Consider the following 22320-nt stretch of genomic DNA (forward strand, 5'->3'; position numbering starts at 1 on the left):
CACTCCCTTTTGATTCTTGACTTCTCCATACTAATGTCCAGTGAAGGGCTACCAAAATTTTTACTGTGGGTGTGGCTTATGCAGGATGCCCTGCATTTTCTTTCAACATATTTCAGTGCAAAATGGGTGCTCTGGGGTAGAGCTCCATTTTCACTACCCCACTGCATTACCCCCTGTCCGGGCAGTAGGCCATCCCTGCTAATATCCCACTGCAGGGAGATAGGGTCTGTCATCCAAAACCAATTTCCAGAAAGATTTTGTTTTTTTTGTGGAAGCTCTGTAGTATAGTTCAGTTGAATCATTTGTTGTGGCTTGAAATGAGCATGTCATGTGGGGTCTGGATTAAATTAGATCAATATGATTTTGATTTACTGAGGAGCTGTATGAGAGGAGATGACAAGATATGACTAGATTAGAGCACTGCTGGCAAGAGCTGAAGGGAAAAATGCCACAAGCCCAGGAAATGGTCAGAAAAAAAGGAAGCTTAGTCCAAAGAACATTTGAAAAAATCTGTTAAAGTACATTTGCAATAAAGAAAAAATAATTCATCTGGGCATGCATCCTTTTTGAATGTCCATTAAATGTTGCCTTGTCAAAGGATCAGGTAACATCCCTTCTTGATAATGGCTTCTGATCTTTGGAACATCTTTTAACCTGAGATCCAGGAGATTCCTATCTTCCTGATCTTTCAAAAAACCTTGACTTTTCCCACAAACATTGGGGCAGATGTCAAGAAAAATTGTTTCTTTCTTGTTTGAGGGATGGGAACTGGGAACGTTTAATATTGATTTTATACTTTTTATTGTTTTGTTACTGTTTGTATGCTGCTTGGGGTTATAACATAAGATGAGTGGTTGTATAAATCTTTTAAACTAATAAATATACAATGAACTTTCCAAGGGACATCTAAGAATAATATTACAGCATCATAAATATGGTATTAACAAATGTTAGTTTGGAGGATCACTAACAAAATGATGACTCGCTTAACTTGAATATGTTTTACATTCATCCATTGGTCCTAAAATGTGAACAATAATATGTAAGGAAGATATTATAGTGATGTAAAGCATTAAAACCCTTTTATGATTACAATGGATAGAAATATGTTAAAAAAAACAAATGAACAAATGAATGAATGAACGAACGAACAAACAAACAAAGAAACAAACAGCAAGCAAGCAAGCAAGCAAGCAAGCAAGCAAGCAAGCAAGCAAGCAAGCAAGCAAGCAAGCAAGCAAGCAAGCAAGCAAGCAAGCAAGCGAACAAGCAAACAAATAAATATTACATAAAATCTTAGCTTTAAAAATCCAGACAGTCACTATGTAAGAATTATTGGTTGGATTAGATTACTCATGTCTCATTGGGTCATTGTTTCAGAGATGTCTGCTTACCAAAATAGAGAAACAGAATGACCTTTGATGAACAAAGAAAATTGAGAACAACTTTTTTCTTGTCTGCTTCCCCATTGAGTTTCCTTCTCCCTCATTTTTCTTTCCTTCCTTCCTTCCCTCCCTTCTCTCACACTCTCTCCATTCTTTTCTTCCCTAGAATTTATGTCAACTTTCCTATTTACTTTGCTTGTGGGAAGCTTGTAAGTTGGGAAAGCCAGCAGGGAGTTCCAAGTCAAAGTTGAGCACGCAAGCAAATTGCTGCTGCCAGATGGGTCCAAATAGTATGTGGGCTGTATAAGAGGTGCTTACTGGGTTAGGAAAGGTATGCACTCAAGACACCATATGGGTCAGAGAAGGCATCTGAGTGGCTGACCTAGGTTGAGAAGGGGGAATGAAAATGGGTGACAGGTGTTGTGCCATTGGGTATGACATGTAGAAGGATGGAAGAGATCCAGAAGGCTATATTGGAGCCATGGGAATGTATAAAAGGTGCTCAATAGTTGGCGATTGTGCATGAGGAGAGGGAGAGGGAAAGTGCCTTTAATTGTTTGGGAATATGCAAAAGGTATTGTGCAGGCCAGGGAAGGTGGAGTGGGGTTCAGATTGGGAAGTAAAACCAAATGGTGCTGAATGAGTTAAGGAAGGCATGTAGTTGTGGAGATACAGTAGAAATATTGCACGGGTCAAGGAAGGCATTGGGGGTGGTGTGGACCAGAAAGGTATGTGTGGGTGTGGGTCAGATCAGGAAGGGTGTGTGGATCTGTGCAAGAAGTGCTACATGGATTGGAAAAGCTGTGTGAGAAAGCAGTGCAGTGGCTGGTATGGGTCAGTGAAATGCATACAGGAGTAGATGGACTAGGAAGGATGCAGAGGGGATCCTTTCTCCTTTTCTTCCCTTCTTTTGTCCCTCCCTCCCTCTCTCCCTTCATTCCTTCTTTCCTTCCCCCTGTCTTTTCCTTTTCTTTCTCTATTCTTCCATTTCCATCAGGCAGGGATCTATGGGAAAGAAGAGGCAATGCAAGACAGGCTGGGAAAGACCCTCAGAATGTTAAAAATGGAGACATAGCAACAGCAAAATCCTAGATTTTGGTCACATTCTGTAATTTAGCCCATTTGAAGAAACCTGGTTAACAAATTGTTGCCCTGTGATGTGCCATTTTGCTCAGTTAAAGACAAAAAGACTTTTAATAACGTTAGTTAAAACCTTTTTATCTATAACTCTCATCTGGATTTTTTCAGTCACACTCTAGTAGGTCTACTACAATGGATTTCAACATATTTGAACATAATTTCAACACAATTGATTTGGCCCAAAGGGAAATCATTTCTTCTTGCTAGTTTGCTAAAATATTATTTAAAATCTTCTGTTTAGAAATAGTTCCATGCAAAAAAAAAAAATACTGCAGCATCAAATAAAGAAATAATTGCATTGTAAGAATCATGCATAATTTTTTTTACATTGCATAATTCATTTTTTTTAAAAAATCATCTTCTTTAATATCTCCTAGTAATAGACATCTTAGATACTTTGTTTATTTGGTATACTTTTTGATGCTTTACAAATGAAAAATCTTCCAGTATCATTAAAGTCTTGGGCATCATGTAAGCTGTGCTCTTGAGGTAGATGGATGGCACAAAATCTACAGTGATTGCCAATCTAAATTAATGCCATACTAAATTAATGTTACACTGAACATACACCATGTTATTATTATTTATTCTACCTGTTGACAAGCATGGGAGGACATCACAGAAATCCCACTTCAATTTGTTATTCACATTGACAAAGCACCAGGGTTTGTCATCACCATCTGGATTCCTAAAGGAGAGAAGTTTCAAGAGTCACCTGTCAGAAGAATGGATCTTCAGAAAAGACATTATTAATTGAAGATCTGATAAGTGGTGGAACTGAACAATGTTCACATTGAAATATCAAGTTCAGAAACCAAGAAGACACACGTGATTAATAATGGCATATTTTCAGTTTATTGTGCTTACCCAGTAATAATATTGTGCCAATGCCTAAGCTTAATTTTTATGCTTTTGTAGACATGCTGTCAACATTCATTCTTTAAGAAAGTATTTGGGCATCCAAAGCATTACCCAAAGTAGAAATTATTTCTATGGTGAAATCAAATATTTCTGATATTTTTCTGTAAATAAGAATGAATTAATTGTAATAATCTATTGTACTGTTATTTTATTACTGCTAACAGGTACAACCCAACCTGTTTTTACTGACATAGGAGTATAGAATCTGGTGTCAAGGAATCCTCACTTGTCAATCATCAGTTTCTTTTGGGGTCTCAACTGATTTTAAATGAAATTGCAAACTGGCAGGCTTAGCATCCATTCTTAAAATTAAATTTTAGAAAAAGGAGAAAAGGAAAAATGCAGAGCAGCCTAGGAGACTAGAAAGTGGTAATGTCTGTCATTTTGTAAGTGACTACTTTATGACTTATTTTTTGGGTAAGAAAGCTTTATTAATGGCTGAATTGAAGATGTTCTCAGAATGCAGCCAATGACTATTCATTATTTAGTAATACAGTGGTACCTCATGATACGAACCCCTTGTCATACGAACTTTTCAAGATACGAACCCAGGGTTCGGAATTTTTTTGCCTCTTCTTACGAACTTTTTTCACCTTACGAACCTGCTGCCGGCCACTGGGATGCCCCGCCTCCAGACTTGAGTTCCTCCCATTTTTTCCCACCCTGTCTTGCACCATTCTCCCCTCTGGATCTCCATGGGTTTCCCCCGTTTCCCCCCACCCTGTCCTGCACCATTCTCCCCTCTGGATCTCCATGGGTTTCCCCCATTTTTCCCCACCCTGTCCTGCCCCATTCTCCCCTCTGGATCTCCATGGGTTTCCCCCGTTTTTTCGCACCCTGTCCTGCACCATTCTCCCCTCTGGATCTCCATGGGTTTCCCCCGTTTTTTCCCACCCTGTCTTGCACCATTCTCCCCTCTGGATCTCCATGGGTTCCTCCCGTTTTTCCCCACCCTGTCCTGTCCCATTCTCCCCTCTGGATCTCCATGGGTTCCTCCCATTTTTTCCCACCCTGTCCTGCCCCATTCTCCCCTCTGGATCTCCATGGGTTTCCCCCGTTTTTTCCCACCCTGTCTTGCACCATTCTCCCCTCTGGATCTCCATGGGTTTCCCCCGTTTTTTCCCACCCTGTCTTGCACCATTCTCCCCTCTGGATCTCCATGGGTTTCCCCCGTTTTTCCCCACCCTGTCCTGCACCATTCTCCCCTCTGGATCTCCATGGGTTCCTCCCATTTTTTCCCACCCTGTCTTGCACCATTCTCCCCTCTGGATCTCCATGGGTTCCTCCCGTTTTTCCCCACCCTGTCTTGCACCATTCTCCCCTCTGGATCTCCATGGGTTTCCCTCCCCCCACTCCGTTCGCCTCAGCTTCGTCTGCCGGCAGCTTTTTTTTTTTTAAGCCTTAATGTTTTGGATTTTCCTAATCGGCTTGCACGCATTATTGGCTTTTCCATTGATTCCTATGGGAAACATTGTTTCATCTTACAAACTTTTCACCTTACGAACCTCATCCTGGAACCAATTAAGTTCGTAAGATGAGGTATTACTGTATTTGATTTGAAATGGGAATATAAATAAGAATGATATTCTTGGAATTGTGCTTTCTTATATACATGGAATACCTGCAGAAGTTATGATCACCAAGGCCATAATAGTCAGCATGTTCCATAAATGTGTTATAACTACTGTCCAAAAGAAAATGAGAGTTCCAGTGAAGGCATCTTTTCTGGAGGATAGTTTGGCTAACATTTCCTCTGTATGTGTGGCCATTTTCTTCAAAGCAGTCTTCATTCCCTACAACAAGATTGTCATGTTTTGAAAGATCTTTTTGTTTTATTTTGGCCTGCTCTGGCATTTCCCCCCCTACTCTTCATTCTTAGATACATGAACCCACATAGAATCTGAGAATGATGTTTCACAAGAATCTGCATTCCAGCGAATTTAGATGTTATCAAAAAATACATAAATTGGATATTTTGAATTACTTTTTAATGACAATGATGATCAAAATGGGGCTAAATCAATTTTATATGTAAAAGTGTACAATCCAAAGAATATTAATTAGTTTTTCATGAATTACTAACATATCATTAAAAAAAAAATCAAAGGTCAATTTATTCACCATGATCTCTGTTGTAGTCACACTACCACTGCAAAACACAGAGAATTCTCTTACCTAGTTCACAAACTTTTCCTCTGAAACCTTCAGGGCAGTTGCAGCTGAATTTATACCTTAAACGATGCCTCTGACAGATGCCTCCATTTTTACAAGGATTTGGTTGACAAGCTGAGGATGCTAGTATTCAAGAATTAATTAGAATATTGTATTTAAATGAGATTGATAGCTTGTTCAAACAATGTAAGAAGCTATTCATTCAAGGACACTTTTTATCTACACAAACAAAAAGGTAAGAGGAATTACTTCTAAAATCTCCTAAATAACTTTTGCTCTGTCTATGGGCTCATTAGCACTTCAAATAACTCCATGCAGGCTATCTTGAGCGGATATTTTCATACGCAAGTACCTAGAAGGATAAGTGGATTTAATATGGGAAAATCCAAAGTGTCCCCAATCTAGGCCCATTAAAATAACTGTCCTGGCAGTCTGTCCTGACCATTGTTTGCATCTAAGAAATAAGTTAAGAAACAACTTTAGAGTGAAAAGTTTTTGATTTCAGAGGATAATTGTGCAGGAGTGTCAAACTCGCATCATCACACAGCTGCATCACGTGATGTATCGTGACTTTTTCCCATTTCACTAAACAGGGTATTGGCTTAGCCAGTTCATGACACATCCGTCCCATGATCCGCAAGTTTGACAGTCCTGATTTGGAGAAATCCAGTTGTGATTCTAATCCATAGAACAGCAGTAGACCAAATCATAAAAATTGATTGCTAGTATGACAACAATAATTTGTCTTACCTTTTCTACATAATGGTGGTTTATATGGGTATCTACAACTGCATTGATAATAAGGCGCTCTTAAGATAATCAGACATTCTCCTTGATTGCAGTTGATTCTTTGGCATGTATTTTTCACTATGGCATACAACAACAGAAACAAGAACAGGAAATTTAGGTAGATTTTTCAAGTTTTGGATATTTCCTAAAAACATATTTTATGTAGTACAATGGATATACACAAAAGTGCAATTCCTGGTGAAAATTACAGTTACAGAGTAAAATGGTAAATAATTATACAATTCCTATTCTTTCATCCTCCTGTATAAACTTGGAGGGGGGGGAAAGCAACATTACAGCACTATAAATACCAATACAGTGTATTTTAATATTTCCTCTACACATAAATAATATAAATTTGTATGCCTTATCTTCATATTGTAACAAAATTTCTATTTAGTATTAATTTTTCTATCACTAAGTTGCAATGGGGTTTGAAACAGTATCACAAGACAGCATATAAAAAAGAAAATATTTTAAATTGGGAAATCCTAGAACTCCAAGCTAGGATGGTCAAGGTCTGGAATCTGCAATACAAGAATATTTGGAGGCAAAAAAAAAAAAAAGCTAGATGCAGATATTTCACAGTCAAGTAATTAATTTTGTTTTTATTTATATCATTATACAGTTGTTTTGAACAGTGAAATTTTATGTTCCTTTATGGCAGTCATGATCATTTACATCTTTTCTGGCATTACAGATGCAAAAGTGAGCATGATGTACCAGTAGGTATCATTACCTAAGCAAAAAGTGCTAAAAAAATTTTTTTTTAAATCCCAGAACAAGTTTCTGTTACTATAGCAAATCTTAATAAAAGTAGTTTTGGATAACCTGAAATTGATTCCATGTTCTGCCTACCTAGTGGGGCTGAGATTGGGTTGTTATACTGTACTTTGCACCTATAAATGCCCTTACCCTACTACAATTTGGAGAAACCCATTCTAAGCAGTCAAATGCTTTACGGATGTCAAATGTAAATAATAAAGGTAAATCTAACTATTAAAATATGTTTTAATAGTATTGTATTTAAAAACTGCTTAATTTAATAATGTACTGGCTGGGAATCCTTAGTTTGCACATGGCCTGACATTTTTAATAAATTTATTTAATATTATTATAGCTACAATTTCATGCCTTCATTTAGTAAACAACTGATTTATATGACTGCACTGTATTGGTGTACCACTATGACTTTAGAATCTTTTCATGTTTTATGAAGTGGTTCATAAATTCATAGATATAATTAAATAATTTTATGAAATGTCTTCCTTAATTTTTTAAAAATAAACTCACTTGATGACACTATTACATCCTCATAATTAATCATGCTAATATACATTACTTATTTCTTGTATCTATTTTGAACCAATATATAGGTACTTCATTTATGAGATTAATTTCAATTTTATTTCACTAATTATCTATCAACAGGTTCCATTATGTACCTAATTTTGTAACATTTTAGTAAGGTTTTGAATAATTTCTGAAGTGCTCCATTATCATTTTGATTTGACTAACATTGGTTAATATTTACAAATGCAATATTTTATACAATATACTTCAGCATTTGTTTTAAAGCAATTATTCACAAATATTCAATTCTAAATACTATTTAATTTCTATACTGTTATAATTATATAGATTGATATTAACTGTGTTTAACTTAAACAAAAGATATTCAATTTAGTAACTTGTTTTTAAGCTTGGATAATTGTAGTAAGTTATATTTTCCTTCTTCTGCTACATTCCAAACTTTTTTTTGTCATTGGTGAAATAACACTCAGATTTGAAGCTAATATTTTAAATTATATTTTATTCTATTTCATGACTTAATCTCTTTCTCAAGTATCACTTCAATATTCCATTGCCTCAAAATGGAAATTGACAATCTTTTGAACACACAGGATAATTTCCATTTTTGTGAGTATATTTTACCTCTAACCCTAGGAGATTAATTTTGACTTTTTTTCCCCTTGTGGTAAACTAATTTTTCTTATCATCTATACTTAAATCTGCCTTGGTTTTCAGAATTATTGCATGAATATATCCCCTCCCTGGTACAAAGCTGAAGGGGTCAGATCTGGTGGCCTAGAGGTTAATTCTCTGCCTTACAAGGCAGAAGCCCCAGGGTCAAATCCCAGTAAGGGTATGGATAGCTGATGAGGCCAGAACAAAGCCGAAATAGTGCTATCCTTAATTTTATAAATTCAGCAAAAACATGTGATATATATAAAATATAATATATATATGTTTTTTATGTCGGATCACCCTGGTATAAAAATATGTGATACATACAAACATATATATATGTACGTATACATATCTATACAGAATATAGTTGTCGGCTATGAATAAATTAACTGCCTTGAAATGGCCCTGGGTTGGGCCTAGAGGCAAAAAGGAGCTGTGACATTCCTTCAATATACCAGGGTGATCCGACATTAAAAACATATACTGTATATATAAGGGTGTGGCTAGCTGATGAGGCCAGAACAAGGCTGAAATGGTGCCATCCTAGTTTCCCTTAATTTTAAAAATTCAGCAAAAAACATATTATATATATGATGATGGTGAATATGATTTCACCGAAACGTCGCATAGACACTCAAAATATTACACGGTGCAAAACCCGAACGCAGAACAATCTACATATATACAGTATATATCTTAAAGTCAAAATTAATATATATATATGTATGTGTGTGTGTGTGTGTGTGTGTGTGTGTGAATCCTAGCATACAAAATGAGACTTTTCCATTCAGGTTAGGATCTCACCTTTGCATATGTTTGAATTCTCCTTGTCCAGATTTTTTTTTAGAAAGAAATATATTCAACAAAATATGCATACAATTTCTTGTGTGTATTCATGATTGGAAATTATAATGAATTTTAATGGGGCAACCCAATTAAAGTGATAAAGTAATATAGAAATTAAAATTATAGTTTTAAACAGGAAAGTCCTTGCAAATTTCCAGCTGACTTTTAGAATGCAATGTAAATAAATCTATTTTATAATTGTAAGCTGTATAATTTATAATAGTATCTACATTTTTCAGCTTTATGTAATAATGTATGTATCTTACCACGATCACACTTTGATCCTGTGTATGGTTCAGGGCAGGAACACATATAGCTGTTTCTGTTTCTGTTACATATTCCATTATTCTGGCATGGGTTTGTCTGGCAGGGATTTACTAGCACAGAGAAATAAATGTGAAGATTAATTGTTTCAATTTTTAAATCTTTACCAATTTTTATTGAAAGGGTTTTCACCCAGAATACTGACGTTTGACTGCAATGGCAGATTTATAAAGCGGTAGAGAGTTTTCAACTTTCCCCAGTTCTACATTTAGCTAAAGATTCATTCCTTTCTTTCACTTCCCATATTCTGCTTCTCCATCTTATAATAGTATAAGAAAGTACCATCATGAGTGAAGAATTCATAAATCCAATCAGAGTCAAAGAAACTATAACTGATTTCAGTCTCCGCTGGCTCTACATAATCGGTGTTGTATTCATCATCATAGTCATCAGCAGAGTCTGCAGATACATTAGAAACAAAACAGACTATAACATGAATGGAAAGTAGCATTTCAAAGTTGTTTAGAGTAGCAAATAATGATTGATTTGGTGAAATTAAACTAGACAGCTTTATAGAATAAAAATGGTGATTATCAGCACATTCCTAATTCTTTGTGTAATGTACTGCAGAAAACAAAACAGCATGGGGACATATTTTGAGCCCCCAGAAGGAAGATGGGACATAAATATAATAAACAGCAACAGGAAATGAAATTTCAAATAACTATCACCTGTGAAGATATGGTCCGGATCATTAATTGATCTTTAATTCATTTTATTTTCACAACAGTTTTTAGAAAGAGTTTAAATATGAGGCAATGACTTGGTGTAGATTGTATAATATTTTGAAGGTATGGTTACGAATACAATCCTATCATATATTTATATTAAAAAATTACACACACTAAAAGCCATGAACCTAATATGTTGAACTCAGTGAAGGGCTACCAAAAATTTTACTACCACACTGTGGGTGTGGCTTATGCAGCACACCCTGCATTTTATTTCAACATCTTTCAGTGCAAATTGGGTGCTCTGCAGTGGAGCTCCATTTTCGCTACCCCATTGCGTTCCCCTCCGTCCGGGCAGCAGCCCACCCCTGGCTGTACTCTTTGAATGGCACTCTTCATATTGTTATGGAAGTTGTATTTAACTGATTGTCATTGCAGATAGATGAAAAAGCTGATATTACACAACAAAGTAAATAACAGAAACTCTAATGCACCAGCTTCCTTGACACAAATATTGCTGCAATATTTTGTTTTCATATCTTGAATTGTGTTTGTCTTTTAATCAGCTTTGTGTGCTCGTTGTAATGTAGCTTATATTAATGTAGCTTATATTATGGACAGAATAGTAAACTGGATCGTCCAATAGATTCTTGATGAAGAATGTGTATGATTTTAATGATTTTCATGTCAACTTTATTATTATTATTATTATTTATTAGATTTGTATGCCGCTCCTCTCCGTAGACTCGGGGCGTCTCACAACACAATAAAAAATAATTGAGAATAATTCTTGGTGTTAAGTTCATGTGAATGTAGATATTTTCTCCTATACACATACATAGACATTAGATGCATTTGCCAATTGATCTTCTGAAATCTCTGTTACTATATCTCAGATACAAAAAAAAACTTTTACAGAAAGAACTCATAATGATATTTAAACAAATATGGGAAAATGCTTAAAATTTCTTTTAAAAAATTAATATATACACACACACAGGAATAATACATAATCTATTTTGGGAGTCTACATTCTAAACATAGTCAATGACAAATGTTCTGTCTATTGTTGTTTCAGGACTGTATCTCAACTTTTAATCCAAACTGGCATTGTTCAAAATCTTTTTATAAGACAGTTTATTTTCCCCCTTGATGTCTATGGACTATATAATACTGTGATGTGCTTGCAACATTTGTTATGGTCTTCGAGGTAGGAGAAATGCCTTGTTAAAAGTAAATAGAGTGCTTCAAAATTCCGATTCCATTCTGAGCGCTGCTGGAATCATTTCATCACAATCAAACTAGTACTGGATAAAGTACAGGTAATTATTCTGGTGTTAGTAGCCGTATAAGAGAAGGGACATATTCATGAACAAAGGAAACAAGTAGGAGATTCTCCTTAACTTTGATCATGGTGCCACATTTCCAGTGCACAGAAACAGATCTTTGTTCATAGCAATGGCTCTCAGGATACCCATTGACAAATAGCTTTCTGAATAGCAAAGTAAAGATGGGACACAGTTGTTTCCATAGACTTTTCACAGAAGTAGTTGATTAAGATGGGTCATCCGCTCTTTCCGGCAGGTGTCAGTGTGGTTTGTTGGAACCACTGGTGAGTTTCAAAGAGCAGGTATGGTAATGAGCAGAGTGAAAATGCATACAGGGATACTTTTAAAAGCTCTCCCCTAGGGCTGGGCCAATGGCCTGGTGAACAATGTGCCGCCTTGAACTGCTTATCAACCACATTATCTTAGTTTTCTCAACTCATTCATTCGATTGCTGCCTTTATCTTTGTTCTTCCTTTGCTTCTGATGAAAAATACTTTTTGTACAATGAATGCTTTATATTCCATATTAAAATAGAAACTTCTTTTTTCTATGGACCAAAACTGGTTTCTTGACGGAAAAAAAAAAGTTTCACCTCATTTATCGTTATGTCAAGTCAAGACTTCTTTTATTCACTCATTATTTCTCAAGAGTCAAGCCTTTGCAATATGAAAGTGCTGCAGGGCTGCACACCAGGCGGAGAGATAAGGAACTCATTCCAAGATAGGGCCATTGTCTCCATGAGCAAATATAGTTTAATGCAAGGTAATGAAAAGGGAAAGGAGCTTGCATTTCAACTGGACCGTATGTGGGATTATTTTGCAAAAGTTAGAACTTTTCTGTTTATTTATTACACTTTGTAGTACTAAAGGTATCTTTGGCTTTTTATGTACTTTTCCCTCCTCTGTGTCAAATATTGTACAAAAGAAATAAAGAGTTCCCCCCTTTTAATTTCTAAACAATAAAATCTATTTTGGTTGTATGAGAGCCATCTTTATAGTTTCTCAATGCCCTATCGTGTCCATGGATATCTTCTTATGATTATTGTTAGCTCAGTTTGTTCATTGTTCCTAATCAAGTATTAGGAATCGTGACATTATATTAACCACCAAGATCTATTCAAAACATCTCTTTCAAGATAGCTTGCAAGTGTTATTCCTTTTGCTATTGATGTTTATGACCATTTTTTAGTCATTTGATTTAGACTTTTTAGACTTTTTTCAAAGCCTGCTTAGGACAAAATGTCTGCTATGCTTGCTCCAGGATTTATGTGGAAATAATAGAAGTCAGCTTGTTGTACTGTCCTACCTGATCATAACTGATCAATTATAATTCTTCATCAACCACTTGGTATACTGATATGTACTGTACATGATTATAAATTTGACCCTATATTCAATATCTATCTTGATTAAAGGATTGATCATATGCACATTATATACTTTTTCAGGATTTGGCAATATAAAAACGTAATCATCTGGTATGTAAAATAAAACTAACCATCTTGTTTATTATACAAATATTTGAATGATACAACTAGTAATTTAATTATCATATCCATGCAATACTTTCTTCCAAAACATGTTTTGTGGCATGATAAAAATTACTTCTATATTTATCAGAAGAGCAGCCAAACTAAAGCTTACCATGTGTTCTCAGGTGCCATATGGAGTAATTGCAAAAATATCTACTTGGCAGTCATAAAATTTTTATCAATTCTGAATCCAAGTGAAGATTAAGCATCAGTAGGGATTCTACTGGGCAGAAGACCATAACAATCCTAATATAGGATTTATATTATATCATTATATCTGCTTGCCATCTTTCCTTCATTATTTGAGAAAATTGTGACCTAAATATGAATGTATGTAGGTTCAAAATGGATTTTGCCTGGTATCTGATATTTCTAGCAACCGGTAAGTTTAACTTCTTCACAGTTATCTTTTAAAAAGCCCTTTTCTAATATTTAGTACTAATAGCTTTTGATCAATTTTTTATTTTTTGCAGATCTTGTGTTGCCATGATGGAAAGTTGCTTTAAATTCAAAACTCAAAAAGATTGTCCCTTTTGAATTAATTATAGAATTAATCATTCTATAATAGGAAGCAAAGAAAATCTCATAATCTGTTGATGATAAATTAACAACTACTTCAATATTCAAGATCACCTTATTCCTGAAATAGGTTCTGTGGTAGGTATTGGGGAGGATTTCTAACCAAAAGTGTTTTTAGCTGGAGATTTAATTTTTTTATATGACGTCATACAAGTCATCATACAGGAATCATAGACTTGCTTATCTACTTAAAGACAAGTATGAGTTAAAGTTCTTGAACAATAAAATTAGAGCTAGATGCTATAAGCCAAATGTTCATAGCTCTGAGACACTCATGTTTTGCCAAATTTAGTGTAGCATATATTGCATGCACAGAAAACACTTTCATTGGAATTCTTTTCAAAGCAAAAGGATCTCTAAAAGGGTCACATGGTCCTGATTATTCCTTCAGTATTTTAACACTGTAAATATTATGAAGTATTTGTCACAAAGAACACATTAAAAAGCACACGGTTTACCAGGTTGTTGGCTGAACCATGATGATATAATCCCAGATTGCTGAAATGATAAAGAGAGAGAGAGAGGAGATTTAGTAATGCTGTATAAGACAAATCAGATATAAATGCTTTCTGTCAACCAAGAGCTATGGTAGCACAATAGTTAGAGTGCAGTACAGTGTTCCCTCAATTTTCACGGGTTCAAACTTTGCGGAAAGTCTATACCATGGTTTTTCAAAAATATTAATTAAAAAATACTTTGTGTTTTTTCCCCTATACCATGGTTTTTCCCGCCCGATGACATAATATGTCATTGCCAAACTTTCGTCCACCTTTAATAACTTTTAAAAATAAACTTTAATAAATAAACGTGGTGAGTAATAATCTAAATGGTTGCTAAGGGAATGGGAAATTGTGAATTTAGGGGTTTAAAGTGTTAAGGGAAGGCTTGTGATACTGTTCATAGCCAAAAATAATGTATTTACTTCCGCATCTCTACTTCGCGGAAATTTGACTTTCGCGGGCGGTCTCAGAACGCATCCCCCGCGAAAATCGAGGGAACACTGTATTACTCACTAATTCTACATTTCCAGTGCCAGGAGTTCAACTCTGAGTGTCTCAATGTTAATTCATCCTTTCATCCTTCTGAGGTCAGTAAAATGCAAAGCCATATTGTTGGGGGGGGGGAATACGTTGACTCTGTGAACTGCTTAGAGAGGATTTTAAAACACTACAAAGCAGTAAGTCTAAGTGCCGTTGTTATTACTATTAATAATAAAGTTCCTTTAAAAAACCAATTTCAATACTCTCAATCCCCTTTAAAATAATAGCAATAATATTAGCAATAGTATTTAGACTTATATACAGTGCTTTACAGCCCGTTCTAAACTGTTTACACAGAGAGAGTAAGCCTATTTTCCCCAACAATCTAGATCCTCATTTTACTGACCTTGGACGGAAGGAACCCTGAGTCAATTTCTTGAGCCTACTGAGATTTGATGTAACAAACTGCTGGCAGCTGGTGATTAGCAGAAGTAGCTTGCAGTACTGCACTCTAACCACTGCACCACCGAGGGTACTAATAAATAAATGCACAGTATAGTTAAAAATAATATACATTTCAACTAGGAACAACAATGTCATATTTATTTAAGTTTTTTATAAACTACTTTTTCCTATTAACTGCAAATATTTTAAATTAGGTATGTAAATGTACACTTTCAGCAAAGGGTTAAGATTAAATAACATTATGTTTATTAGGTTAGCTCTACTCAGTTGTTTAAATTTGGCTGTTAAACTGTGAACTATTATATTGGGTGACATTTTTAAACTACTGTTGTGACTTTCATATTTGTGTTACACTATTGTGTTACATTTAATATTATATTGTTATTATTATTAGAAAGTAGCATAATGTTGTACAATCATTTTGAATTATGGGGCTAAACAAAAGGGTTTTGTCAAAAGTAACTTTCTAATACATTGCCACTTTGCTTGTTTTTTGCCACTTTTCGTGTCTTTTATTTTGGACAGATCCACACTTTTGCTTGCTTCATCTCCTGGATAGGTTACTCAGTGTTTCTTGAGTGCAGGAATAGATGGATGTAATCTGGTACCCAATCCTAACACAGTGTAAACAGGCCAGTGTCTCAGCTCACCACATCTTACAGGGTTTTGTGGAGAACATGGGAAGAGCAAAGAATATTATGTATGTCACCATTTTGAGTTACTTGTAAAGCAATAAGGTAGAATAATAAACGAACGAATGAATTCTGGGGAACATATGTTATCTAGTGGTTGGCAGTGCCTTCCAAAAAAATAGGAAGGAATCAATTGTTTGCTTTGCTTTACTGTAATCATTACTGGTCACAGCAATGATGGTCAAAAAAAGGGGTAGAAAAAAGTAAGTTTGCCTTAGCATCAAGTGAGAGAACCTTGGAAAAGTGCGTGAATGCACCCCTGTTTTTAAACATCTCAGAAATTAAAGAAAAATAATGTCAATCAGTAGTGAGAGAAAAGGGTTTGGAAGGCTCCTCACACAGGAGATGACCAGCAAGGTTTCCCTTCTCTGCATGGGTTGGAAGAACAAGAACCACAAAAACTACCAGTTAAGTCCTAGCGGCAGTTCAGACTGAGGACCAACCCAGCTTTATTGCTGAATCACTTAAATCTAAACTGGAATTTTACAAGTCTGCTTCAGGAATAGCCAGGATCACCAAAGAAGATAAATTGCTTAAAGTCGTTGTGTGAATTATCCCTAAAGTGGCTAATTAGCACTAAAACTGATAATTGGGTGGAATTTCAAGGTTACAGAAGTAAAAGAAAAATCTAATAAAGCAAATATATTTCAGCCAGGTATCTTGGATGCTCATCATTGGACCATTTCTTTTGCAGGATGTACAGTATATTGTTCAGAATACATGAATTGTGTGCCAGCAAGTTAGTGTAAACTATTAGCAATTTCATAGATTTTCTCCATAATAGTATATATCAAATCTGGTATTTCAGGTTTTGTCACTGTAAATACCCATTTACAGTGTATCTCTCTTGCTGCTGATCAGCTTTTTCTTCTCTTTCAGAATATAAGCCAGTTGTATATTGCCACTGGTGAAGTTAAGCTTCATTAATTTTGATTCCCCCCCCCCCCTCAATCTCAATTATCTCCACTGATTTATTTTCTGGCACCATCTGTAATATTTAATCTGCCGGGAACACATAGGGATTGAAATTAATTATTGGGTTAACACAATTCAGGGGCATCTAGCAGTATACTCAATGCACTCAGAGCATTTTGTGAGCCATTGTCAACTCTATTGTAGAGATGTGCAAAGAACATATTGATGCATGCAAAGTGTTTCCTTGGTGATCCCTATGAAAATGCTTCTGTCTTTAGGAGATAGCCTTCAGATGAGCTTGCTAAGCTTTCCAGAGGATGCAGCTGCTTTAAAGCTTAAAGGAGAGATGCTTTGCTTGCGCCAGCACACTTTATAAAAGATTATTATCTAATGCTTTGCACAGTCATATTAAATAGGTACAAAAGGAGATATAAGCATGAAAGTAAAAACCTGCTGCCTTTTATTCTATTCTCTATTCTTTAGGCTGCAATATTCTACATTGCCAGAAGATGGAGGGCTTGACTTATGAAGTGAGTACCACATTATGCACTGATCCTTTTTTTCACACTGGTTCCTGATGGTCAAGAATGAAAAGAAGGATTAAAAAACTAACTTTGTTAATTGTATATGAGAAGCAGAGGCACTTTTTGCCTTAGGAAATCTGCTCAGAATCCTCTCTTAACAAAATGCTTTAAAAATCAATGCAATACCTGTTGTAGCAAATGTAAATTAGTCATATTTGTGAATGAAACCAGTCTATTTTGTATAAATATAATTCTGTTTTGTAACAGGTCATAAACGGACTAGCAGTGCTTCATGGAAGTGTCAAGCTTAGAAGGAATGATGGAGAGTAAGAAGTTTGCTAGTGGCTAGAATGAGAAAAATGGCAACTTCTGTTGCTTGGAAAACTTGAAATCTTACCTAATTTGAATGAGCTATCTCTTTGTTTCAAATAGATACATTTTGCTGAATTTATCAGAAATACTTATTCAAGTCCTGGATACAATTGCTTTATAACTTATTTAAAAAGAGAAGAGAATTTCAGAAATATATGGATCATGATTTTCTGGAACTGGTTTAGTGACAAGGTGAAGATTCCATTTCTTATGTACAGTCATATCTGCAGCTATTTACACTTTCTTTGACTTTCCAGATTTCAGTTACCCTTTCTTGTAGTAATGTTATTCAAGTTTACAATGACAGAGATAAAAATGATGCAAACTAAAGCAAATATGAAAGAGTAAAATGGCAGAAAAGAAATAAAAGTCCAAAAAAGGGGGAAATTTTATATATTAAAAAACCCCTTCCCCTTTATCATGACCATTATCACCTTTTGATATACTACTACAAGAAACCCACCCTTTATCCCACATTATTACTTATTTATAAATAGATTTTAAAAACTTCACCATTTAAATCTAATCAATGAAAGTTCATTAGGAGTTACCAAAAATAACAACCCATATATTTTAATCTTAATCAAATAAACTAGATTTTTCCTTTCTTTTTAGCACAGTCACTTTCTCAAATTTTTCAGCATTATCACAGCAAAAATCAAGAGTTACCCAGAATAATTAACCTGCATTAAATAACTTCACTTTTCATTCCTTTAAAAAAAATATTGCAAGGTTGTCTCCATGTTTCTTCTCAGAAAAACTTTAAAACTTTAATATATATCTTTTGTAAATGAAAAATGAAAAAAAGGCCAAGTCACTCTTCCAGTTTGTTATTTGTATATCTCTTTTAATTGTTAAGACATCTGGTTTTACCTGTACAGTACAGTGAACCCTCGAGTTTCGCGTCCTCAAGGATCGCGAAAGGGCTATTTCGCTAGTTTTCAACCCGGAAGTAAACTCCACCATCTGCGCATGCGTGCCCTTCCACGCATGCGTAGATGGTGGAGTTTCCCCGCCGGGCAGAGGCTTCCCTGGGTCTTCCCCCTCTTGCCCCGGTAAGACCCCAGCGGCGGTGGGCTGGAGCGCGAGCTTGGGGCAGCCTAGCTCCACTTCCCAGCTGGGAAGCGGAGCCGGCAACAGCGTGGGCGGGCGGGCGGCGCGCGCGAGCTTGGGGCAGCCTGGCTTCGCTTCCCAGCTGGGAAGCGGAGCCGGCAACAGCGTGGGCGGGCGGGCGGCGCGCGCGAGCTTGGGGCAGCCTGGCTTCGCTTCCCAGCTGGGAAGCGGAGCCGGCAACAGCGTGGGCGGGCGGGCGGCGCGCGCGAGCTTGGGGCAGCCTGGCTTCGCTTCCCAGCTGGGAAGCGGAGCCGGCAACAGCGGGGGCGGGCGGGCGGCGCGCGCGAGCTTGGGGCAGCCTGGCTTCGCTTCCCAGCTGGGAAGCGGAGCCGGCAACGCGCGCGTGCTTGGGGAAACCCCAGATCCGCTCCCCAGCTGGGGAGCAGCCCCAGCAACGCGCGCCGCGCTTGGGGCAGCCTAGCTTTGCTTCCCAGCTGGGAAGCGGAGCCGGCAACGCGCGCGCGCTTGGGGAAACCCCAGATCCGCTCCCCAGCTGGGGAGCAGCCCCAGCAACGCGCGGGAGCTTGGGGCAGCCTAGCTTTGCTTCCCAGCTGGGAAGCGGAGCCGGCAACGCGCGCGCGCTTGGGGAAACCCCAGATCCGCTCCCCAGCTGGGAAGCGGGCCCCAGCAACTCGCGCGCGCTTGGGGAAACCCCAGATCCGCTCCCCAGCTGGGGAGCGGCCCCAGCAATGCGCGCGCGCTCCCCAGCAATGCGCTGCGGCGGTGGAAGTAAAAACACCATCTGCACATGCGCAGATGGTGTTTTTACTTCCGCACCGCTACTTCGCGAAAAATCGATCATCGCTTGGGGTCCTGGAACGGAACCCTCGCGATGATCGAGGGTTCACTGTATATCCATTATAACATCTTTATCTATATCATTCTTCTAATCTGTAATTTTTAAATCTACATTCCAGCTACCCTCAGAAGCAGTCTTGATAATAATAAACACTTTTAAAAATAACTTTTGAATGATTTAGTCCCAAATATTCTTAAATTTGATCTGTTAGAATAATTTGTTGTATTCTGCATTAGTGGGTCTCTTTTCCTTTAATTATAATATTTAGTTCTTTCTGCTTTCCTCTGTTCAATTTTTAAAGTTCCATCTTGTCGCTTAGTTTTCTGATCAACAACATTATTTCACATTATTATACTTGATTTCAAAATCTTTATTTTTTCCAAACAGCTATATTTTCCTACAGGAAAGGTTCTTGGAATTTTTTTCAAAATCTTAGTTCAAATTTTGGTCCTTAGTTTGTAACTTTCCAAAGTCAATGTTTTAATATCCCTTTGCTTTTATTAAAAAAATGTTTCTCAAATTATTAAATCCTCTTTCACTGAGGATGGAAGGAGACTTATCCAATATAATGAAGTTTGCCAATATACAGGTTCTTGACATCCAGCAATAAGAGAACAAACAATCTGTAAAGGATATTAAGAAATTAAATATGTGATTTAATTTCTGGACCCATTGCCTTATTTATCTTTAAGAACTTGAACGATTAAAGATAAATAAGGCAATGGGTCCAGATGGCATCCACCCCAGAGTTCTTAAAGAACTCAGATCTGTCATTACTACCCCCCTGACTGATTTGTTTAACCAATCCTTGTTAACAGGAGAAGTTCCTGAGGATTGGAGAATGGCCAGTGTTGTGCCTATTCACAAGAAGGGCAGTAGAGAAGAAGCTGGTAACTACAGGCCAGTTAGCTTGACATCAGTTGTAGTTAAAATGATGGAGACTCTACTCAAAAAGAGGATAAATCAGCACCTAAAAAACAATAACTTATTGGACCCAAATCAGCAGGGCTTTACTGAAGGCAAATCATGTCAGACTAATCTCATTGATTTCTTTGACTATGTCACAAAGGTGTTGGATGAAGGTGGTGCCGTGGATATTGCCTACCTGGACTTCAGCAAAGCCTTTGATATGGTTCCACATAAAGAGCTGATAGATAAATTAGTGAAGATTGGACTTAATCCCTGGATAGTTCAATGGATTTGCAGCTGGCTGAAGCATAGACATCAGAGAGTTATTGTTAATGGCGAGTATTCTGAGCAGAGTCAGGTTACAAGTGGTGTGCCACAAGGGTCTGTTCTGGGTCCTATTCTTTTTAATATGTTTGTGAGTGACATAGGGGAAGGTTTGGTAGGGAAAGTTTGCCTATTTGCCGATGACTCTAAAGTGTGCAATAGGGTTGATATTCCTGGAAGGGTCTGTAATATGGTAAATGATTTAGCTTTACTAGATAAATGGTCAAAGCAATGGAAACTGCAGTTTAATGTTTCCAAATGTAAAATAATGCATTTGGGGAAAAGGAATCCTCAATCTGAGTATTGTATTGGCAGTTCTGTGTTAGCAAATACTTCAAAAGAAAAGGATTTAGGGGTAATGATTTCTGACAGTCTCAAAATGGGTGAACAGTGCAGTCAGGCGGTAGGGAAAGCAAGTAGGATGCTTGGCTGCATAGCTAGAGGTATAACAAGCAGGAAGAGGGAGATTATGATCCCGCTATATAGAATGCTGGTGAGACCACATTTGGAATACTGTGTTCAGTTCTGGAGACCTCACCTACAAAAAGATATTGACAAAATTGAACGGGTCCAAATACGGGCTACAAGAATGGTGGAAGGCCTTAAGCATAAAACGTATCAGGAAAGACTTAATGAACTCAATCTGTATAGTCTGGAGGACAGAAGGAAAAGGGGGGACATGATCGAAACATTTAAATATATTAAAGGGTTAAATAAGGTTCAGGAGGGAAGTGTTTTTAATAGGAAAGTGAACACAAGAACAAGGGGACACAATCTGAAGTTAGTTGGGGGAAAGATCAAAAGCAACATGAGAAAATATTATTTTACTGAAAGAGTAGTAGATCCTTGGAACAAACTTCCAGCAGACGTGGTAGATAAATCCACAGTAACTGAATGTAAACATGCCTGGGATAAACATATATCCATCCTAAGATAAAATACAGAAAATAGTATAAGGGCAGACTAGATGGACCATGAGGTCTTTTTCTGCCGTCAGACTTCTATCTTTCTATGTTTCTATGATCCAGTGTCCTTTTGAAGGCTCAAAAGCATGGCTTATGTAAAAGTGGCAATTCCCATGACTCTCAGCTAGAGGCAGGATCCTACCAGTGCACTTCAATTATCCAAAGAAAATACTATAAGGAAACTAGTTCTCCCTTTTTAGGTATAAGTCCCATTATTGAAAAATTGTTGGAAAATGTTTTCTACCACTGAAAAAATAAAACTAATATTCAGGCTACAAATTTCTGGAGAAGTATGCTGAGTTCTTGGTCTAATAGTAGAGCTATGCAAAGCATTTGAAAGCACTGAATTACAAAATAGTTTATCAGCTGTATGCTCTCATGTTCTCTATGAATGTATTTATGTATGTATGTGAACACATGTATTCATGTGTTGACAAACCATATTTCTTCTGGGAGTGCCAATGTAACTAAGCATTGAGCAATTGTATGCATTCATAGATAATGAGGAACAGTCTTCAGAGCTGTAGCATCAACTTTCTAAAGGGTGTGCCTGTTTTAATGCTTTGAGGAGAAACAATTCACTTGTACTAGGATACTTATTTATT

At 36.8% G+C, this 22320-nt stretch overlaps 1 protein-coding gene across 1 annotated transcript in view; it reads right to left on the minus strand.

Moving 5' to 3' along the window:
• The window catches only part of HABP2 (hyaluronan binding protein 2), a 38913-nt gene that overhangs the window by 11065 nt on the left and 5528 nt on the right, over positions 1-22320 (minus strand). The window contains exons 2-8 of the mRNA XM_070752680.1: positions 14116-14155; positions 9831-9947; positions 9491-9601; positions 6369-6485; positions 5622-5741; positions 5068-5239; positions 3119-3213 (exon numbers count right to left, since the gene is read on the minus strand). Coding sequence (XP_070608781.1) covers positions 3119-3213; positions 5068-5239; positions 5622-5741; positions 6369-6485; positions 9491-9601; positions 9831-9947; positions 14116-14155 — 772 coding nt within the window. The remainder of the gene's footprint in view (positions 1-3118; positions 3214-5067; positions 5240-5621; positions 5742-6368; positions 6486-9490; positions 9602-9830; positions 9948-14115; positions 14156-22320) is intronic.

Source organism: Erythrolamprus reginae, chromosome 5, assembly GCF_031021105.1.
Source record: "Erythrolamprus reginae isolate rEryReg1 chromosome 5, rEryReg1.hap1, whole genome shotgun sequence".
NCBI lineage: Eukaryota > Metazoa > Chordata > Lepidosauria > Squamata > Dipsadidae > Erythrolamprus > Erythrolamprus reginae.